We start from the raw sequence: 19,512 nt of genomic DNA, 5'->3' as shown, positions 1-19,512 counted from the left end.
GCTAGAGAAGCGCATGCGGGGATTGTGTGGGGATATAGACCAATAGCTGTTACTTTCATTAGAATCAACATCACGTGCCTTTCGCTATAGCTGTGTCAATGAGCAATTATTGCCGCCCTTAAGCAAACTATCAGTAATCCAGTAATTCAACATAGTGGAAAAAAAGCGACCTCCAATATCAATAAAAACTTATCTGTATTCCGGATTTGATAATATACATGTACCTCTAACAACTGAACATTATAGACGTCAGCAAACTTTCAGATGATACCAAAAATTAACAGCTTAGTTTACTCTGTTCTGTAATACCCTTCCATTTGAAGTCAACCTCAACCCCAGGGCTTGGGCGGTGACAATGGACGGTTCTTCATAATTATGGTGGTGTTGTCCAAAGACGTATGGTCGTGTCAGCGGGCCGGTTCATACTGACAGTTAGGAAAGAGCACAAAGTCCAGAAATAATTCAACCAAAAGCAACCAAGCTTTGGTTTCCGGGGAAAAAAGATACATGTATCAAAAGAAAATTGTAGTTTTTAATTCTCAAGCGAACGGTGAGATTGACCGGGCTAGGTGCCCATGACACTCGACAAATCATGTTGACGGACGGCAGTAACTTATACAGAAGAAAACATTCAGTATCAAACTTTTTGCAGCATATTATACGTAACGTTACAGAATAAAGGACCTCCGCCCGCAAAGCTACAGACTGCAGAGATGTGGCCCCCAGCCAGTGTGTTCTCCAGTATGTATGTTTTTAGCTGTTTTGGAACAGCGTTTGTTGTCGTTAAAGTCCCCCCCCCCATTTTTTTTAAGGCTATTTCTTCAGCCAATCGACTTTTGTACCATAATAAATCCGAACGCCAAATTTGGCACAAATTTGTTACAACATCATCAAAGGATTGTTCAAGGAGAGATTTAACATAATGTTTAGCATGATGACGTCATCATTTTTCTTATTCTTTCTTTTTTAAACATTTAATTTTTTCCAATAGACTTTGTACTCAAATTCGAGGCACCATTTTCGTCACTAGGCTATCTCAGATCTTCATCAAAGGAGCTACCCTAAGGCTAAAAAGATGCTAAAATAATGACATCGTGATGACGGCATCACATACTTTATTTTTAAATTTTGAATATTCAATTTTTCTCCATAGGTTTTGTTCACTTTTTTTTTAACTACACAATATTATCGATCTTAATGAGAGTAGTCCTGAACTTCGGCTGAGGATTACTATGAGAACGAAAGAGAAATCGTATTGTTTTTGTCTTCGTTCGATTACTAACATACCCAAGAGTCTAATTATCAAATAATATTTCGTAATTTCCATCAACCCATGGAGCAGTCAAAATAAATTCGTCACGGTGACGTCATCAGGGGTCATGTGACACGAGATTTAAGTCGTATACAATGGCTACGAAGAAGGACTTCTTTTTTCACTTTTTTGATCTTATCAGTGGTTCGCCTGGGAATTAATTTCAGACAAAGCAGAGGACACTTCCTTTACAGAAATGATAGAGCTGGAAAATAAAAACTCAGGAAAAGCTCTGTGTTTGTCCACAAACACATCTCGTTGTTTGTTTGTTTTTTGTTTGGTTTCAGTGGCGCTTTCTGCTACTCAGGCTATTTGAGCCAATTACTGTACGTTTATTTATACCTTTAATAATCAGCATCACTTTATGGAGTTAGGAAGAAAGTCTGGTTTTAGAGGAAGGAGGAATTCGGAGTACCCGGAGAAAAACTACGAGAGCTAGTATGGACTGTAATCCAAATGCACGATAAAAATCACGACAAATTTCCAGTAAAAACTGTTTGGTGAGACGTAAGCGCGGTTTTCAACCTTGTAAAAAACACAACACAATTTCTCAAACTGTCATGGCGGACATATCGAAATAAACTAGTTGACGATATCTAGCACTAGGTGAATAGTCTTGTGAATAAAGCAAATAACTGGTGTTCTACTTAACACATTCCCACATTAAAAAAACAACAAATCAGCAATGTCCTCCGGTTACTTAGAAACTTTCATTTTATCAATGTAAACTTTCATTGACTGATAACACTTTTCGTTAATGAAATCGGTATGAATCATGAAGTCTTTGTCAGCTTTACATTTCAGTATTCATAGTTTGGCTTTTCCAATGACAATTCTTTGCATGGCCTCGTCGTCCAAGGGTGTGTAAGTCTTTTTCTCCTCATCCATGAAGAAGAGAGGGTCTGATATGACATTGGGGTCAAATCCCTCACGGGCGAGGTCATTCTTCTTGTGTTTGAATGTACCTGTGATGTCCATCTCTCCCCTGATTCGCAGAAACTTTGGACATGCGTAGAGCGGCAATGACCCGACCACGTGATCGTAGAAGGCCTTAGGGTCAAGCTGATGTGTCTTTCTGAAAACGACTGCAGCCATTCCTGCTCTGCCGTCGTGACCTTTATTTTCCATGAGGGATTAAGGGAAAATTAACACCTAAGGCTAGATTAAAATATCCAATAAATACTTAATGTTATTTTCAAATAGTATTTAAAAAGCGCTGCAAACTATATTTCAGCTTGAGTGTCCTGAAAATTACTATATATAATAAATGTATCAATGTTTATAAATGTTTAAAAAATATCCTACACAAGGAAACATGATGGCCGTTGATGGCTAAAAAAGATAAATGCGTAGTAAGGATGTCGACAAATTCAACATCTTCTTGTCGATCATACCTGGAACCCGTACGCCGTAGACGTTGGCCTCTTGTACACCTGGGTACTGGTTTAAATTATGAGCCACTTCTGTTGTTGCAACATTCTCACCTTTCCATCTGATCGGAAATAAGAAAAAGCATCCCTCTGTTGTTAATTTATTACAAAGCACTGAGATAAATTCTTTCTCTAATTGGTTGGTTGGTAATCATGTGCCACTGAATTATTGGTCAAAACGCGCGGAATGGCCCCACTTCCCCCCAAAGAAGTTCTATTCCACGTGCCGATCACGATTTCATATGCATTGAATATTTGAAAATCACCTGAACGTGTCTCCAAGTCGGTCTTTGAAATATAGGTAACCATCTTTGTCTTGTACCATCAGATCGCCAGTGTTGATGAACGAGTCGCCATCTTTCCTCACATTTCGGACCAGTTTCTTTTCAGTGAATGAACTGTCGCCAAGGTATCCGTCGAAGCGCATTGAAATATCATCGAGACGGACCAACATTAGACCACCTTCCTCTGGCAAAATGTCGGTTAAAAGGATCACAGCTTAGGTTAAAAAAATCACCTCCGAGATCAAAGCAAAATGGTATTGCAGGAACAATATAACGCATTGCTTATGTGTCTGCCTGACCTAAACGATCAGACAGGAGAGCCAGAATCCGGCCCGACCCCCCCCCAAAAAAAAGACTCCTGGATTTTCGCCAGTGCTGAAATAATACTCGCTGTGTATACATGGAGGTTTATAGGCCTAATGGTGTTCGAAATGAGAAAACAAAGCAAAAACCCTTCCAAGATCCATGTGTACGTCAGACCACAGAGGAAGAACACAGAAGGAGTTTGAACTGCCCGGGGTGTAACATCTAGCCAAATATCGCTTTTTGGCATGCCTGGTAAGTCTATAGCCAGAGCGCAGCGAACACTTGCTACGCACCATCTGTTTCACAACCACGAAACCCCTTTGTACCCTATGATTGCCGCTGCATTTGTGATGGTGATTCGCATCCTTAAAACTTCGTATACTGAGGTACAGGAAATTGAATATTCATGTATTTGTTGGTGCTTGGTATGATCAAATTTAATGCTTGCGCAGTTGCTCGCATTACGATGTGTGCCTTAAATCTATATGTGCAGTCATTGCCATTGACGAACTCATTCTTCTGGAGTTATTTTGGGGGAACAAATCCCATTTGTTTACACGATTTTGTGTTTTTTGGAACCATTTTTTTATGGCATTAGTACAAAAGCGTATTTTATGAGATTTCACGATCACCCCCTGTGATGAAATAGTGATAAGTTTGACGATGGCAAAAGTAGGTCTAATAGGAATTTTTTTCTCTCTTGTTCCTGGTCACATCGATAATTTGTATTTAATTGCCAGCAAAAAGCTAGTATAGCTAGGATATTACTGGCCCTGCTTGTCCGGCTAAGATGCAGGCAGTAATCAGGCGTTTTTGGAAAGTTGTCTATTATTCGTCTGACACGGCAGCGACCATCATTGAACACTTTGAAGTGCCTGAGTTACAACTCCTTCTGTCCTTCCTCTGTGGCCAGACCTTACTCACACCGGGGTATTTGAGTCAACGGCTTTTTTAAATACAAGCACATTTAGCCAGCGACTCAAATAAAGTCATGGGAAGCGACTAAATGAAGTCAATGCAAACGATTATTCCTGACATTGAGACTCAAAGCAATAAGAGTTCTGAAGCTGCAGCAACATTACATTATGATTGAACATCAAAATCAAGCCTGAAAAGGGGACCCAGAGGGGGATGTATAGATATCAAGTGAGCGATATTGAAGCAGGCCCTGAAGGGGCAGCATAATACCTGGAGGCATGAGAATACATTTGCCGTCTGGACCACGAAGTGGTTGAGCTGTCTCTATGTCACACTCTACGATTACGATGTAGTCTGTCAACGCCTGCAAATCAAGCAATGAGTGTTCTCCCATAAAACATCATTTTGTATACCACCCGTTCTCGTATAGCGCGTAGGTTTAAAAAAAGAGGGAAATTATTATTCACGAGATTCCGGTCCGCGCACGGTCAAAATCGTTAATTTTCACACGTCGAATGGGAGTGAAACATATGTGATAAATCAATCAAGGTAGCCCTGCCCACTGCGCATATATGTGCGTATGCTCTGATTCTATAGTACACCCTACGTCGCAACAATGCGCGTCTTATGTGTGTGCGCATAAAGTCGCCTTTCTATATGTACGTTCTTTGGGTGCGTCGCGTACACGATGTGTTCTTGCGTGTCGACTTAACAGACACAAAAATTGATTCCATTTACATAACACACGTGTACGTTGCATTCTCCGAGCGATTTTGACAGATATGCAACGACTGGCGCAAGGCTGACGCACATATGTCGCCTTTTTATTTTGCATGTCAGACATAAATCACATGCAACGTGATTGGGTGATATGGCTCACTTCACGACAGGGCGGTGTTGTATCATGGAATTAGCGCTAATAATCGAGACAGTTTGGTATTGCAACAGCGCATACCCAAAATGTCATTCGGAAGCGTGCTAAATCTGCCCAATCAACGCGGCCCTATATGCAGACTGTCTCGATTCCGCTTATGCTTTGACTTTTATTGTCTTGGACAAAGACTCGTGACATACCAAAACGAAGACCAAACTCACCCTGAAAATACCATGGTATCTTCCTGTGCTTCCCACTTTGCCGTCCATGTTGACGATGAAGTATGGTAATTCGGTGGCACCGTAGAATTCAGCGACGTGGCCGATGTTGAATCGCTTTTGAAATTCTACCCATATATCGGGCCGGAGACCGTTGCCGATAGCGTAGCGGATTTTGTGAGAGTACTTGCCGTCATCCGGCCGCTATTCATATCGGGAAAAGGGCAGAAAGTTTTACATGAGAAAGTATAATTGGGAAATAGAAAGCGGGAATCGCCAGTGCGTCACAATGCCCCGAAATGCCGAGGCAAATGTTTTAACTGTGGGTTGGATATTCCGCAATGACAAGCCGGAGTTCCACTGCTTTGGGTTTGGGCCTACTGGCAGTCAATCAGACCAACAAAGCAAGGTTTGGATAGCAATCGTATTAATTTGGCTTTGCGCAGGGAGATATCAATTTTTAACAAATTTTACTTTTATTCGCAATTTGTTCGCAGTGGATGAGATACAAAAGCTTTGATAGATTATAAAGTGGCATGTCAGTAGATACAGACTATCCTTTAACCAGGTCAAATCAAAACTGGTCAGCGATTACTAAATTCAAGAGACTGGAAGAACGACAAGCATGTAACCTTCAACTTTCCGCTGATAACACCGAGGGCATTTTTACCTGTGGCTGTGCTAGGAGGTAACGACAAGTCTCCCCGATGTACTGAATCACGGTGGCGCGGTATCTGCGGACGTCATCCCAAAATCTCCGAACGGAGAAATTAGCCAGAGCTACGGTACAGCCTGAAAGACAAAAAAATAAGGAAATTAGTAAGGGAAACCTGCAGTGAAGGGTAACCCATGGATCATGTACTGTGGAAATCTACATATGAAATATCCTAGCTCTAGAATTACTATTATTGGAAGACCGCAGAACACATTATGACCGTCATAAGACAGTGATATATCCAGGTCTTGGGGGAGCCAACATTACTTTTTTTTGTTAAAATGACTTTCTAAACATTTTGCAAAGCAATCTTCCCCCACCCGAAAGTGGTTGCCTTGTCTCCTAAAATCCTGGCTCTTTCACTTGCTAAAAATAGCAACACATACCTGAGGGCTTTCGTGCCCCGCCACTTGCGCTGCATACGCCACTACTTAGGAGGAACCGGTGCATCCAAGGCGTATTGGCAAAGCAAGTGAAGTCATGGAATGAGTGATCCGTGGTTTGAAGTTAACAGATACAAGTTAACGATGTCTAGAGAATTCTACCTTTTTCGAAACTGGAGAGCGTTATTAGTGGCGAGTTGGACGGGACGCCTGACGATGTACGTAATGAGGACTGAGCTCAAATGTGTTGGGTGTGATTACATGGTTATTGTAACGAGCTCGAGCTGTAACGGTGGGCCGTTGATTTGTTTTTTATCACGAATCTTACAAAATTAATGACACCTTTTATGATGATTGATTCTGACGCTTACCAACTCGTATGACATTAACGAGACCCACGTTTAAGGCAGCGCTGTGGTAAAGAGGCAGTGACGTGTACATGACGTCATCCTTAGCCAGTCCAAACGAATAGTGTATGAAGGAAGTCCGGACTTGGCGGTAATGCGGTATCTTCGCTGGCTTGGGGAGACCTACAAGAGTGATACAGAATCAGACTTCAGTTTGGGTATCAGACACGCAGTAGATCATTAATTTGTGAGCTCAACATTTGTCTGCGTGTTCGCCTGCAGGCAAGGCAATCGTTGAATCCTCTGAGGGTCCTACAGCGAAGACCATCGAACGATAGCAGAAAAGCGTCTGGTTTGAAGTAAATTGGTAACGTGACCTCGCTCAGTTGGTCATGAATATCTGAAATGTGGTTCCTGAATATGCTGCCATCTCCTATACACAGTGTAAGCGCTAAGCTTCCGGTAAACACATCCGTATTCGGTGCGCCCCGTGTCCATGAGCAAAAGTTAGAGACAAGAGTGTTAAAGGAAATTGTACAGGAGTGAACGAAATATTCCGGACATGGGTACGCAGTGGACCAAAAAGACGTGCCTAAATTAGGGAAAGACACCTTTAACCGTAAAAGACGTCCGATCACCCCCTAAGAGTCCCGGTGGGCACTAAGGCTTTACAGACGCTCATTTTGAGTACCATGGGCGGAAATTTATTGTCATGTGGAGGGCTGATTTCTGAAGACTCAGCACGCCCTCCATCCCAGGTGAGCTCGTGACGGCGGCGAGTGCGGAATTGGTGCTGCAGACTTCACGTGCCCATATAGCTTGTAAGCGTGTGAGTGTGTTTGTGAGTTTGTTTTTGCATTCAACTGGGGACCCTGAACAATAGAGGACAATAAGGTCCCCAATTGACAACTGTGTACAAAACATATGGGTGGTCTTCTAAAAAACAAACAAAAGTACAAACAAAAGAGGAACAATAGGGGGTCCCCAGTTGCAGGCAAATACACACTTGGGTGTGTGTATGGGGGGAGGTTGTATGGGTAATACCCCACCTGAGTGGGTAGGGAGATATATCCCACATCCTCCTTGGGAATCCGCTCATTATGAGTACAATCTGTGACGTTTGGATTTAAGCACGTCAGTAAAAAAACATACATTTTGGCCGTAACCTGTCTCAGGAAAATGAGCGTTTCGGGGTATACCCCCAAATTTTACAAAATTAGTGTGAAAATAGCAACAAGACATTGCTGGAGAAATACCTTGTTTGACGGAAGGGAAAGTGCATAGCAACCACAATGGGTAAAATTGTTAAGAAAAACTCACCGGTCGTTCCTGAAGTGAAGATGTACAGTGCGTCATCAAAGTTAGACATGCCCTCGCGTTCGCTCCGCGGTATGGGATCACTGCGCTCGTTCCACGTCTGAACATGAACCATCCCCTCAGAAATGGGCTGTTTCTCCCGGTCTCCAATGATCCATACTCGGATGCCAAGCATCTGCAGTTCATGCAGGATAGCCTCTATGGAGTCCATCAAACGTTGATCTGTATCAGGAAAGAAGTTGGGAAAAGTTCTCATTGTGACACAACCTGAGCTAAGGCCTAATTGTTACTTATAGTTACAACTTCATTATCCCCCACAATCCCTTATCCCCTGTTCCCGGCACAAATATACGCCACTCCCTAAAACTGCCTAAATGTCCACTAGTTCCTTAATTAACCGTTCCTTGATTGCAGTAAAAAAAATATATATTTTCAAGACCCCCTCCCCCAAAAGTCGGTCTGGAGTCGTGACTGGTTAGGGTGGATGAAACCATTAAACACGCTCAGCCCTGTCTTCGACCTGTGATAACTTTGTGCTAAATTGTATTATAAGAAAGAGTATAAATACCATCCCATATAGCCACGAATTAGTTCCTCAGATCAGAAAATGTGGACAATTTGTTAGTTTCCAGGTGAATGCGGCCCTTTGTTTATGGAACTGATTTATTTATTTGCAAGCTAATTTCAGTTTCTTTAAGTGAGGATATAGGCTAAGTCCTGACAGGATTACGGAGATTCACATACCTGCACCACAGATAATCGCTTTCACATTACAAGCTTTGATACAATGGAGGAGTGCATCACCTGTCAGGTGATAGTTCAGAAGAGCAATGCGCAGGCCGAGCTTGTTTAAGGCCAACCAGGAGATAACGAAACTGGGCTCGTTCATTATGAATATCCCTACAGTGTCCAAGCACATCACGGCCTTAGTTCCCTTCACAAACCGAGCCAGTTTGTTAGCCTCTTTGTCCACTTCTCCGTAAGTGTGCAGCTCGTCTTGGTGCAAGATGAACACCTTCTCTGGTGTCTGCTTGGCGTGTTCCTCGAAGAAATCGACGAGTTTGACGTTCTTCTGCTGGAACGTGGCCAGTAACTTTTGGAGACGCCTTCTTTGCCAAATGCTGGCCAGGTCTTGGAAAACCGTGGGACCGTACTTGAGGCGAAGGAAAGCCACAGTTGCCAGCGGCAGCCCCGTAAGGGTTGCCACTGCCGTCATCCCAGCCACTTTACTACCAACAGGGAGAGGCATGCCTTTTTAGCAGTTGGAAACTCAAAGACTCTAGCCGAAAAAATGTCCGAATCAGATCGAGATCTGCAGTACTTATAACGCCTTGGGTTTTTGTTTGGACCTACAACCCAAGGTCCATCGGTATGTTTACACTTGGGATATATATCTGCGTATTGTCACTGCTCTTTACATTTGGCATAATCTGGCCAAGACTGCACATTGGTCCCAGATGCAGCGTGAAACGAAGACCCCATAAACAGCGTCTCCTTGATCATGCGCTAGGTAAGACTATACTTCGGAGATGTCAAGTGACCACATTTCAACGACAGTCCAACTTATTTGCACGACACAGTGTACATGTATGTACAGCTATACGGTCAATTCCAAGTCCGAAAATAACAGCACACGTCGAAAACTGCAACGAAAAGCAGAACTTTATCGCTTTATTGCCTACTCGTTATTTTTTGGGGGAGGAACTTTTATCATCAGACTTTAGTGGGGCATAACGGAACCAGGGCGTCCACTTTTAGCATGCTGTTATCTCGAACACGTTGAACAAACAATCATTTCGATAACTCCGATCGAAGTCCCAAATAAAACTGGTAGCGTCGGTGCCGGATGACTGATGGGGACGGTACGCATCCACGATAGAGCCATTGGAGCCGTGTGCCGGGCCCCTACCTGTCAGCCCGGGAGGCTAGCTTTTTTCCGTAGTGGGCTGTGTCAAAAAACATGAGGCCTACTGCTGAACTGAACTCCAATGACCCAGCATATACCGCCTGCGCACAGTGTGTGTACACTGTGACCGCGATCCCATCACGCCATGCTAATTTTCAGCTGCACTCAGGCGCAATTTTGATGAACGCAAACAGCCCGAAGCCAGCATTATTTACGTCAGAAAATTTAAACTATCCTAAACACTGAAAACTCGGTTGTGCATTTCTTTGCCCGTATAATTAAACTTAAGTAGTGTTTTATTCGGTTGCAGTACAATATAGCGTGTGTGCATGTGCCGTGTTTCTTGGCTTGGTTTTGCGAAGAAAGATCATGGAGGTAGTGGCCACGTCGACAGCAAACACGCCCCGATTACGCCGATGCAGGATCCGCAGGTCTGGCTGCAGTGAAAATCTAGTCGGTGTTTAGTGCTGCAGTGAACTGCATTTCATTTACTTAATAACTGTGAATAAACTAAAGCAAAGGACACGTATAAACATATTTTATCCCGCTTCAAAATCATTTGCATTCATTGAAGCGCTTCCTGTTGTATTTGGTTGTGCATCTTACCGTTCATTTAATTATGCAGTTGTCAAGGATCGGGTTAAAAATACATGTATGCTGTCTTCTTCAAATCTGGATCCAATATGCACAATTGTTAGAAATCTTTCTTCTGATGCTGTGACTGTCGAAATTGGATTTCTTTTTCTACACAGGAATAGAACTTGATCATACCATGAATTAAACCAAACTACAGTGCATACAAACTATTCAGAAACTGATGAGGACACTAAGTCTCTAGGATAATTGAAGTGAATTAAACATAGATGGAAATTGACCTTGGACTTGTTTTTAGATAAAAAAAATAATATGTTTACCAACATTAATAAAGGCTAGTCGACTTCAAAGGACAATACACGTTTTGCAACAATCCAAAATGTAACCAACAAAGTTATTGTTTGAACTTAATTCTATTATATTCTCAGCATATGAAGCATTCACGGAATAATATTTCACTTAATCAAACTGCGGTCATGATGCACACACGTACAATGTGCACAGGTAGCATATACAGTGAAACACTGATATTAACTAGGTCGTTGGGACTTTACAAATTACCTCGTTATAATAGTTACCTGGTATTGTCAGTGCTGGAAAGAAAAGACTTGGGAGCTAAAATTTTCCTTGCTATAAATGTGACCTTGTATCATAGGCCGTGTCCGTAACGGGCTTTCAAATCTACGGCTAGGTCTATTGCCTACGCGTTTCCACGCATTTCTAATGGAGCGAAGACCTAGACCTACCTCTAGACAAGAGATTTGGATGCAGCCATAGCTCCACATGCTGGTAATAACAGTGCTCTTCTTCGACCGTACATATATGCTGAGTCATTACAGTTCAGTTGAGCAATAGGCCTCATGAATAATAATGGCAATAAACTAGTTGAAGATATTTCGCACTATATGTAGGGGTGTGTTTTGTGTTTTGTTTTTTGCATAGAACATATGCTGTATTTTAACACGTTGCATATCAGAAGAAAAGGTATCAGCAATATCATTCGATTTTCAGAGCTTTTAATAAATGTCATCGAAGTAAATTTTAATATCCCAATTCAAGCAGTTTTCGCTATATCTTTCTGAATCATGCAGTCTCTGTACATGTATTTTATTTCAGTGTTCATAGCTTAGCATTTCCAGTGACAATCTTCCGCTTGGCTTCGTTGTCCAAGGGTGTGTAAGTCTTCTTCTCCACATCCATAAAGAAGAGGGGGGTCTGTCAAATCCCTCTTGGACAAGGTCAGTTTTTTGTGCTTGAATGTCCCTGTGATATTCATCTCTTCCATGATTGGAAGAAACTTAGGACGTGTAAAGGGCAGTGACTTGACCACGTGATCGTAGAAGGCGTTTGGGTCGAGTTGATGCCCTTCTTTGAAGAAGACTGCCGCCATTCCTGCCCTACTGTCGCAACCTAATTCGAAGTGAAAAGGATTATAGCTACACAGACGTTGAAATGGGTGCTACCGACACCAAAATATACCCATGCTCTCCGCGTCCCTCTAAAACTCGAACTCCACGGCCAACCCAGTCAAAGTCTTTGACTGTCTCTTATACTGTTTTGTTCGTATTCATACGCAAAGAGTTACTTACCAAGTAAATTATAGAACAAGTAATGTGAGCTTCAATTAACACGTCACCAAAATATCACATAATACGAGGGGTGATTATTGTACATGACAATATTTGTGACATATTCAGTTAGTTATCTAAAATAAACATTTGGACTTATTTTCCTGGTGGAAGTCTACCTAGTACAACCAGTCCTTGTGCGCGAGAAGCACAAGGGTCACCAAGTAACAATTACTTGACATACAAACATGCAAATAACCCAGATACAATATCAGCTACACAATATGCATATTCATGTTTAGAATTCAAACAGGGAGGTCGCCCTTGCTAAGGCACGGTCTCCTACATCATTTTAATGTTCATAATTTGGCCTTCCCCACGAGAATTTTTTGAAAGGTTTCCTTGTCCAAGGGCGCGTACGTTTTCTTTTCGTCATCCACGAAGAAGAGCGGGTCCGATATGACATTGGGGTCAAATCCCTCACGGGCAAAGTTAGTCTTCTTGTGCTTGAATGTCCCCGTGATGTCCATCTTTTTGATGATTCGAAGAAACTTTGGACATGCGAAGAGCGGCAGTGACCTGAACACGTGATCGAAGAAGGCCTTCGGGTCAAGCTGATGCCCCTCTTTGAAGACTACTGCCGCCATACCTGCCCTCCCGTCGCAACCTAATTTGAAGTGAAAAGGCTGAGTTCAAGGAACAAATTCTCCATGGAGAAAAGACTTGAAAAAATTATGACCAATTTCCATATGAAGTAAGAAAATTCTTTTGTTTTGTGTGGTAATTCCTCTTTTATTCTTTCTCTCTACTTTGGTAAAAAGAGAATATTTAAATGTAAATCATGCTTGCAACAAAAGTCACTTTTACCTGGCACCTTGACGCCGTACACATTGCTTTCTTGTATGCCTGAGTATTGGTTCAAGACATGAGCTACTTCTCTTGTTGCAACATTTTCGCTTTTCCATCTGGAAGGACAGAATTTTGTTGTTAATATTCATGCTGTATCACCTTAAACTGGTAAAACGTGTATCATAAAGAACCCACCTGAATGTGTCTCCAAGTCGGTCCTTGAAGTACAGATAACCGTCTTTGTCCTGTACCATCAGATCTCCAGTGTTGAAGAACAAATCACCATTTTTCTTGACATCTCGGACAAGTTTCTTCAACGTGCTCGCCTCCGAAACGTAGCCGTGGAAGTGGGAGACATCGACCAGCCGAAAAAGCATGAGCCCCATCTCGCCTATACGAGGAGCAAAAAGAGGGCAGCCTCTTTGGACATGGTATAACAATTAAGAAAACAATTAAACAGATCATTTAACAGTTTTGTGAGTGTCAAATGCCTGGACGCGGACTGGTAATTATAAGCAATGTAATATCGAAGAATGTATAATTGGTTTTGAGATATAAAAAGTGTGTTGGATGTTACACACTGGGGAAGAATCTTACCTGGAGGTGTCAGGATGCATTTACCGTTTGGACTACGAAGCGGTTGAGCTGTCTCTATGTCACACTGAACAAGGACTATGGCGTCCTGGAGTACCTATGGGGGTAGTTGAATGAAAAGGAGACATCAAAGTCGCTCGTCTTTGAACTTCACTTATCTCTAACATTTCCTTATTGCCCTCCATTCCTCGTACAGGATTCTTCAATACACTGATATAGGCGACTCAAGTTAATAATTCGACATTAAATGGTTGAAAGAGGTTGAGAATATTTTACACCCTCGCGCTGTGACAAAAACTGCAAAGTTTACGCCGACAAGGTTGGAAGGAGAATTGACGGGATTAATCTGTTGTTCATGCAGACATATGATAGTTGATTTGCAGCAAGTTCACAGGATTTTTCTTGTACCATAGGTCAGACAAATTATCTTACCGGGATGGCAAAAGTTCTGCCATAGACATTAGATGTAAAGAGCATTTCAACTTTTTCTTTTCATTTTTTTAAAGTGTAAACAGGTTTTGGTAGAGGGAGACCAAATGAATGGTTAGGCCTTGAAATTTCCGACGTTGTAAATGCAATGTTCTCACCTTATAAACGAGAGGATACCTGCCAACGCTTCCCAATTTACCTTCCAGATTTGTCGTAATGTGTGTCCCATCGGTGGCCCCGTAGAATTCAACAATGCGGCCAATGTTGAATCGCTTTTGAAATTCTTCCCAGATATCAGACGATAAGCCCAGGCCGACTGCATAGCGGACCTTATGATCATATTTCCCGTCATCTACTCGCTGTTTAAGGTGATAAAAAGCGGAAATTCCGTTGGGACGGACATTCCAGCCATTAGAACTTTACAGGGTAAACTTGTCGATAGTTAGAACCTGTAATAAATGTGTAATAATAATGCTGAGGCCTACCTGTTGCTGCGCCATCAGGTAACGGCACGTCTCCCCGATGTAAAGGATCACTGTCGCTCGGTACCTGCGAACCTCATCCCAGAACCGTTGGGCCGAGAAGTCACTGATGACTACAGTACCCCCTTTGATGAAGAAGGATGGAATGGTTTAGCTAGAGGTGTCACCTAATCTACCACATCTCCGAGAGTGCCAATTTATGGACAAGTTAGATCAGCGACAGACTTTCAACCAACAGTCCATCTTGACTGGTAAACCATATGCATGAAATATACACCGGGAACCAGGCCCAATCGACAAGTGGTTCACAAACTGTCGCTGATCGAACTTTTCCTTTGACGCCCTCAATCTGCCACGTCTCTGAGAGTGCCATGTGCCGTCTTAATAAAAACTTGACACCCCAAGCACCAAATCCCCGAAGTACCCACCGACTCTAATGACATTCTGCAAGCCCACGGTGAAACCCATGCTGTGGTAGAGAGGCAGGCAGACGTACACTACATCATCTTTAGTCAATCCAAGCGCGGCTTGAAAAAAGGAACCACTCAGTTGACGCGTGTGGGGCACCCTTGCCGCTTTGGGAAAACCTATATTGGAAACAATCGGTCTCGTAAGTGTAGCCAGGTATCGATTTGAAGCTACAAACACCAGTGACATAGGTTATATCTGTATATTGGAAGATAATTAGGTACAGTACCAATTTATATCTTTACTATGCGCCGACTTTCCTGTCTTGTGTATCAAGCCAACTATTATTTAATCTTTGCATTTTCGGAAGTTTATTTTATGAGGACGTGTCTTACTCTGACTTTATTCTGTTATTGTTGGCACATTTTTTTAATCTAGATTTCGGCAGGGTTTGTTTTCTGGGGTGTGGCTTTTACATCAGCATTGACCGTACAGCGGTGGATTGGGAACTGCTCGAATGAAACCTTCCATCATGCAAGTCCACGATGGAGGGTTCCACACATTCCCACGAAACGTTTTAAAGAATAGGCCGAGTTCGGACGGATTGTTCCCATATGTTCACGAACAGTTCGATTTGTTGTTCGTGGGTCGGCCGCTCGAACGCTGGGAACAAACAACCGGTTATCGCTGGTAGTTAGTGACAAGCAACATGCAACATGGTGGCGTCCATGTAGGCCTAGGCTACGATATTCGAGAGTTAATGTTTGGATGGGCTTAATTCTTTTCTATGTAAACGGGAACATTCATTTCTGTGTTATGGACAAATAAGTAATGTTAATTTTGCAAAACTTCCCATTGTCTTTGGCTTTGGAAGCCACACTCTACTTTTTGCAACTGTTCAAAAATGACAATCTCATGAGTTTTTTCTGTGTGTTCCTGTAAAACCCTAACCAGGAGGTGGTATGTGATCCTGTTCCGAGAACAGTGTTCTTGAGTCGTGTTCCCACCGTTCGAGCGCGAGAACAAGAAACCCGTGTCAAGAATAGGCCGCCCGAACTCGACCTTACTGTGTGTGGTTTTCCCACATTTTGGGTTTAGCTAATACTATAGCAATATTTCACTTGGGAGCATTCCACTCTGTACACTTCTATAATCAATGTTCTCCCGTGGTTAACTGCAAATCCATTATTCCAACACTTGGGGACGTGCTCTATACATAAAATAACGCCCCTCAATTTTAACGATAATTTTGGTGCAAAAACTGCAGTATAATCAATTTGCCAGTCTCCATAGCGTCATTCATTGGTGAAAAGAAAACACGTTAAGGATTCAAATGGCACAAAATGAACAACTCCAACTGTGCTACGAATGCAGAACTGCTTGCCTACCTGTTGTTCCCGAAGTAAAGATATAGAGTGAATCGTCCAGGACCGGCTGCTGATCTCGCACACTCCTTGGTATGGGATCACTGCGTTCCTTCAGCGTCTTCACATCAACAGGAATCATTCCCAAGGGAAGACCCTCATCGAGATCCTTCCCGACAACCCAGACCTTAACACCAAAGGCTTGGAGCTCAGGCATTAGGTCGGCGAGAGCTTGCACTAGTCGCTTATCTGGAGGGAAACTATAACTGATAGCAAGAGTCTAAAGGTGTGTGCTCGAGTAGGAGACAAGGAACAAAAATTACAGAACAGTGGCAAGCCTGATGGGTACAGGGATCAAAAAATGAACTGTTTCAAACTGCGACCAAATTCATTGACTCACACTGGAACATGAAGCCCAGAGGTTTGAGATTGCATATTAAGTTATTTTACAAGCTCCAAAATATATAATGATGAAACATGAATGGAATGTGAGGGTTCTATAACATGTTTATACTTGCGTATAACACTTGTATACTTATTACTTATATATTACTTACCGTTTCCGCACGCAATCATTTTCACATTACAGGCTTTGATAGAGTAAAGGAGTCCCCTGCCTTTAAGATTGTAGTTAATCAGCGCTATTCTTAGCCCCAGCTTGGCAAAAGCCAACCAGGACACGACGAAACTGGGTTCGTTCCGGATGAATATGGCCACTGTTTCCATGCAAGCTGCCACCTCGCTTTGCTGGACAAAGTGGGCGAGTTGGTTAGCCTGTCTGTCCAGTTCACCGTAGGTGAGTAACTCATCTTTGTGCAAGACGAACTCTTTATCCGGGGTTTGCTTCACGTGTGCCTCAAAGAAGTCAATGACTTTGAAATTTTGCTCCACCAGGGCTTCTACCTCTTTCTTCTGTTGCTGTTCTTTCTGAAATGCCACCAGGTCTGCAAAGACTGTTCGGCCGTATTTCAGACGCAGAAACCCGGCAACAGCGACGGGAAGGCCCGCTATAATCGCAGCAGCTGCACCGAGTAATCGGCGATTGATCGGAGTGTCAGACATTCCGATCAAGCAATTAAAGTCTATTATATCGTTTCTTTTCCAACTCAGGTTTGCTCAAGCTCTGCCCACACCGTAAAGCGCCTTTTGGACGTTCACTGAGGCTTCAGAGCATTTAAAAAAAAAAAAAAAAGAATACTCAGCAAAAGCAAATTCAACACTCAGGTGTACATGTCATGGGGACTGCAGATCACAGAACCCATGTCACTTAACTGCCCATGCAATTGCATTATCACCAACTCTTGTTCAGAAATGGAGATTAACTACCTCATGGTCCCTTTGAATGTTTTCGTTCGGCGCGATCCGTTGAGGCTGCGTGATTGATTACTCGTTGTGCTTAATTTTGAAACAACATCCACAGATCCGTCCAGCATTAATCAAAGGTACAACCGTTGTGCAATAGTTATTGGAAGATAAAATCGAGTCTAAGATTTCCTCCAGCAGACACGGTCCAAGTTCAGGAAATGGAAAGTACGTGGGCCCGAGAGGTAGAGGCAGTATCACAACTGGAGAAAGGCACACTTATGATAATTTATGTTTACGTCACAATGTGGCTCCCGGATATGGTGTCAGTGCTGGCAAAGATGAATGTACCGTACGTGCATCTTCACAACTCCACATACATATACATGTACATGTGCAGTACATGTATTGTACATGTATATTGTGAACAGCTTGTGTGTGCATGTGGCTGCGTGTCCGTTACTGAGAGTATGTTGCAATATTTATGAATGCCAGTGACTCCAAAAGACTTAGCTGTGATCCAAATAGCGACGTAAGTATAAAAATGTCACCAGTGACGTAATTGGGGTACATTTTGATGGGAGGGGCACTTTGGGCCGTCATTTTCGGGGGGGGGGGTGGGAGTACGCAATGGGGCTCAGTCACAGTAAAACAAGTTAGCCAAGTCGGAATTTTTCCTCCTTTAATTTGGGGGCACACGTAGAGCACAGGCCTGAGTGGCAGTTAATCCACTGAAGTGCACCTTCCTCCAGTTGTGATACTGGTTATCACTGTTCGCGATCTTTTTCATAAATGTATTTCCACCATAATCCTATAGGCCAAGGAAAGTAAATGATACATGTATCCCAGACAGTTGATGTGTTTAAAACAGTTATTAGCGCCCTCTGTAAGGCAATCGTCACTAATTTTTGGAAGTGAGTTGCCAATGGCGCTTCATGTACTGTTATGGAAAGCAGAGACCATCATCCGTTCCTTCATTTACAAGACCCCTGCATTGTTTATGAAGTCCATGCACAGTAACTCCTCCAGCAAGTTATGAATTTGAAAAGGAAACAAGAAAACTGCTCGGTGGATTGATCACATGGCTGTTCTATATGTGGCATTTGTTTATATCTTTAAATCTTCTTTCCCCCTTTCTCTCCCCACATCCCACCTCAATGCCACAGGCAAATTTTAGTTCCGCCCTGTATTTTTGTCAGTTTTTTGGCACATAGACCTGCATCTTACTTTTATCACAACAAAGTAGTCCGGGTGTTTCCCAAAGAATGGTTCACGATGACACAATCAGGCGTCAAATTACAACAGGTTCGGTGGTTTGTATACACACTTTGAACCCAAACTGATGAGTGAAGGCAAACCATTACCGCTGGAGTTTTGCATCATTGACCATGTGACTACAAACATCTGACTGAAAGTTGCCAGCAGTGTCTTCACAAAGCGTTGAATGCACTATATTACGTTTAGAGCCAATTAAGAGAGGCTATTGTAAAGAAACGGTTGTAATCAACATACTTTTCTTGGGCCTGAAAGTGAGCAAATCGTGAATCAGATGAGACTTCCCCGTCTGAAGTTCGGAACCCGATAATCATCAACCTTTGCCGAGAAACACTTATGCACACTTGAACACATCAACATCTGCTTTAACATGAAATGAGACAGCTCATGGTTACATGTGGAACGCTGGCAAGCAGAGTATCTGGAGATACTAGACTCACAGTCGGTGTAGCAGGCTTTAATTGATATTGAAAGATCTAATTGTGGTTGTCTATCTTTTAAAGCACTGCGTTTAAGTCATTAATATTCTGGCTGTACAGTGAGTAAAATGTCCAGGTTAGAAAAACTGGAGGGAAATGTACTTTCTATTGGTTCAAAGTGGGGAGGTGAAGTGAGATGTGTAGAAAAGTGTAAAAAA

At 42.6% G+C, this 19,512-nt stretch overlaps 2 protein-coding genes across 4 annotated transcripts; both read right to left on the bottom strand.

Annotated features, from left to right (window-relative positions):
* Positions 1–482: 482 nt before the first annotated feature.
* Positions 483–9,798, bottom strand: LOC147798994 (long-chain fatty acid transport protein 2-like). The gene is made up of 9 exons (XM_087136723.1): positions 8,849–9,798; positions 8,108–8,326; positions 6,812–6,970; positions 6,013–6,134; positions 5,346–5,546; positions 4,521–4,614; positions 3,009–3,210; positions 2,707–2,804; positions 483–2,427 (listed from the first exon to the last, which is right to left on the bottom strand). The coding sequence occupies exons 1-9, from the start codon at positions 9,351–9,353 to the stop codon at positions 2,120–2,122; spliced, it is 1,908 nt and encodes a 635-aa protein (XP_086992849.1). The 5' UTR covers positions 9,354–9,798; the 3' UTR covers positions 483–2,119.
* A 747-nt stretch (positions 9,799–10,545) lies between these two features.
* On the bottom strand, positions 10,546–17,866 carry LOC110990229 (long-chain fatty acid transport protein 6-like). Of its 3 annotated transcripts, XM_022255117.2 has the most exons (10): positions 17,625–17,866; positions 16,856–17,461; positions 16,323–16,547; positions 14,955–15,113; positions 14,530–14,651; positions 14,203–14,403; positions 13,619–13,712; positions 13,217–13,412; positions 13,040–13,137; positions 10,546–12,839 (listed from the first exon to the last, which is right to left on the bottom strand). In XM_022255117.2, the coding sequence occupies exons 2-10, from the start codon at positions 17,358–17,360 to the stop codon at positions 12,532–12,534; spliced, it is 1,908 nt and encodes a 635-aa protein (XP_022110809.2). In that variant the 5' UTR covers positions 17,361–17,461; positions 17,625–17,866; the 3' UTR covers positions 10,546–12,531. The 3 variants fall into 3 exon arrangements, with proteins under 3 accessions (XP_022110809.2, XP_022110808.2, XP_086993370.1); XM_022255116.2 differs by having other exon boundaries at positions 16,856–17,866; XM_087137244.1 differs by lacking the exon at positions 13,040–13,137 and having other exon boundaries at positions 12,644–12,839; positions 16,856–17,866.
* Between the last annotated feature and the right edge of the window lie 1,646 nt (positions 17,867–19,512).

Source organism: Acanthaster planci, linkage group LG05 (genome assembly GCF_054643075.1).
Source record: "Acanthaster planci isolate LZ-2023a linkage group LG05, COTS_SCS, whole genome shotgun sequence".
NCBI lineage: Eukaryota > Metazoa > Echinodermata > Asteroidea > Valvatida > Acanthasteridae > Acanthaster > Acanthaster planci.
The sequence above is the reverse complement of the archived record's forward strand: the minus strand, read 5'-3'. Positions and strand labels throughout refer to the sequence as shown.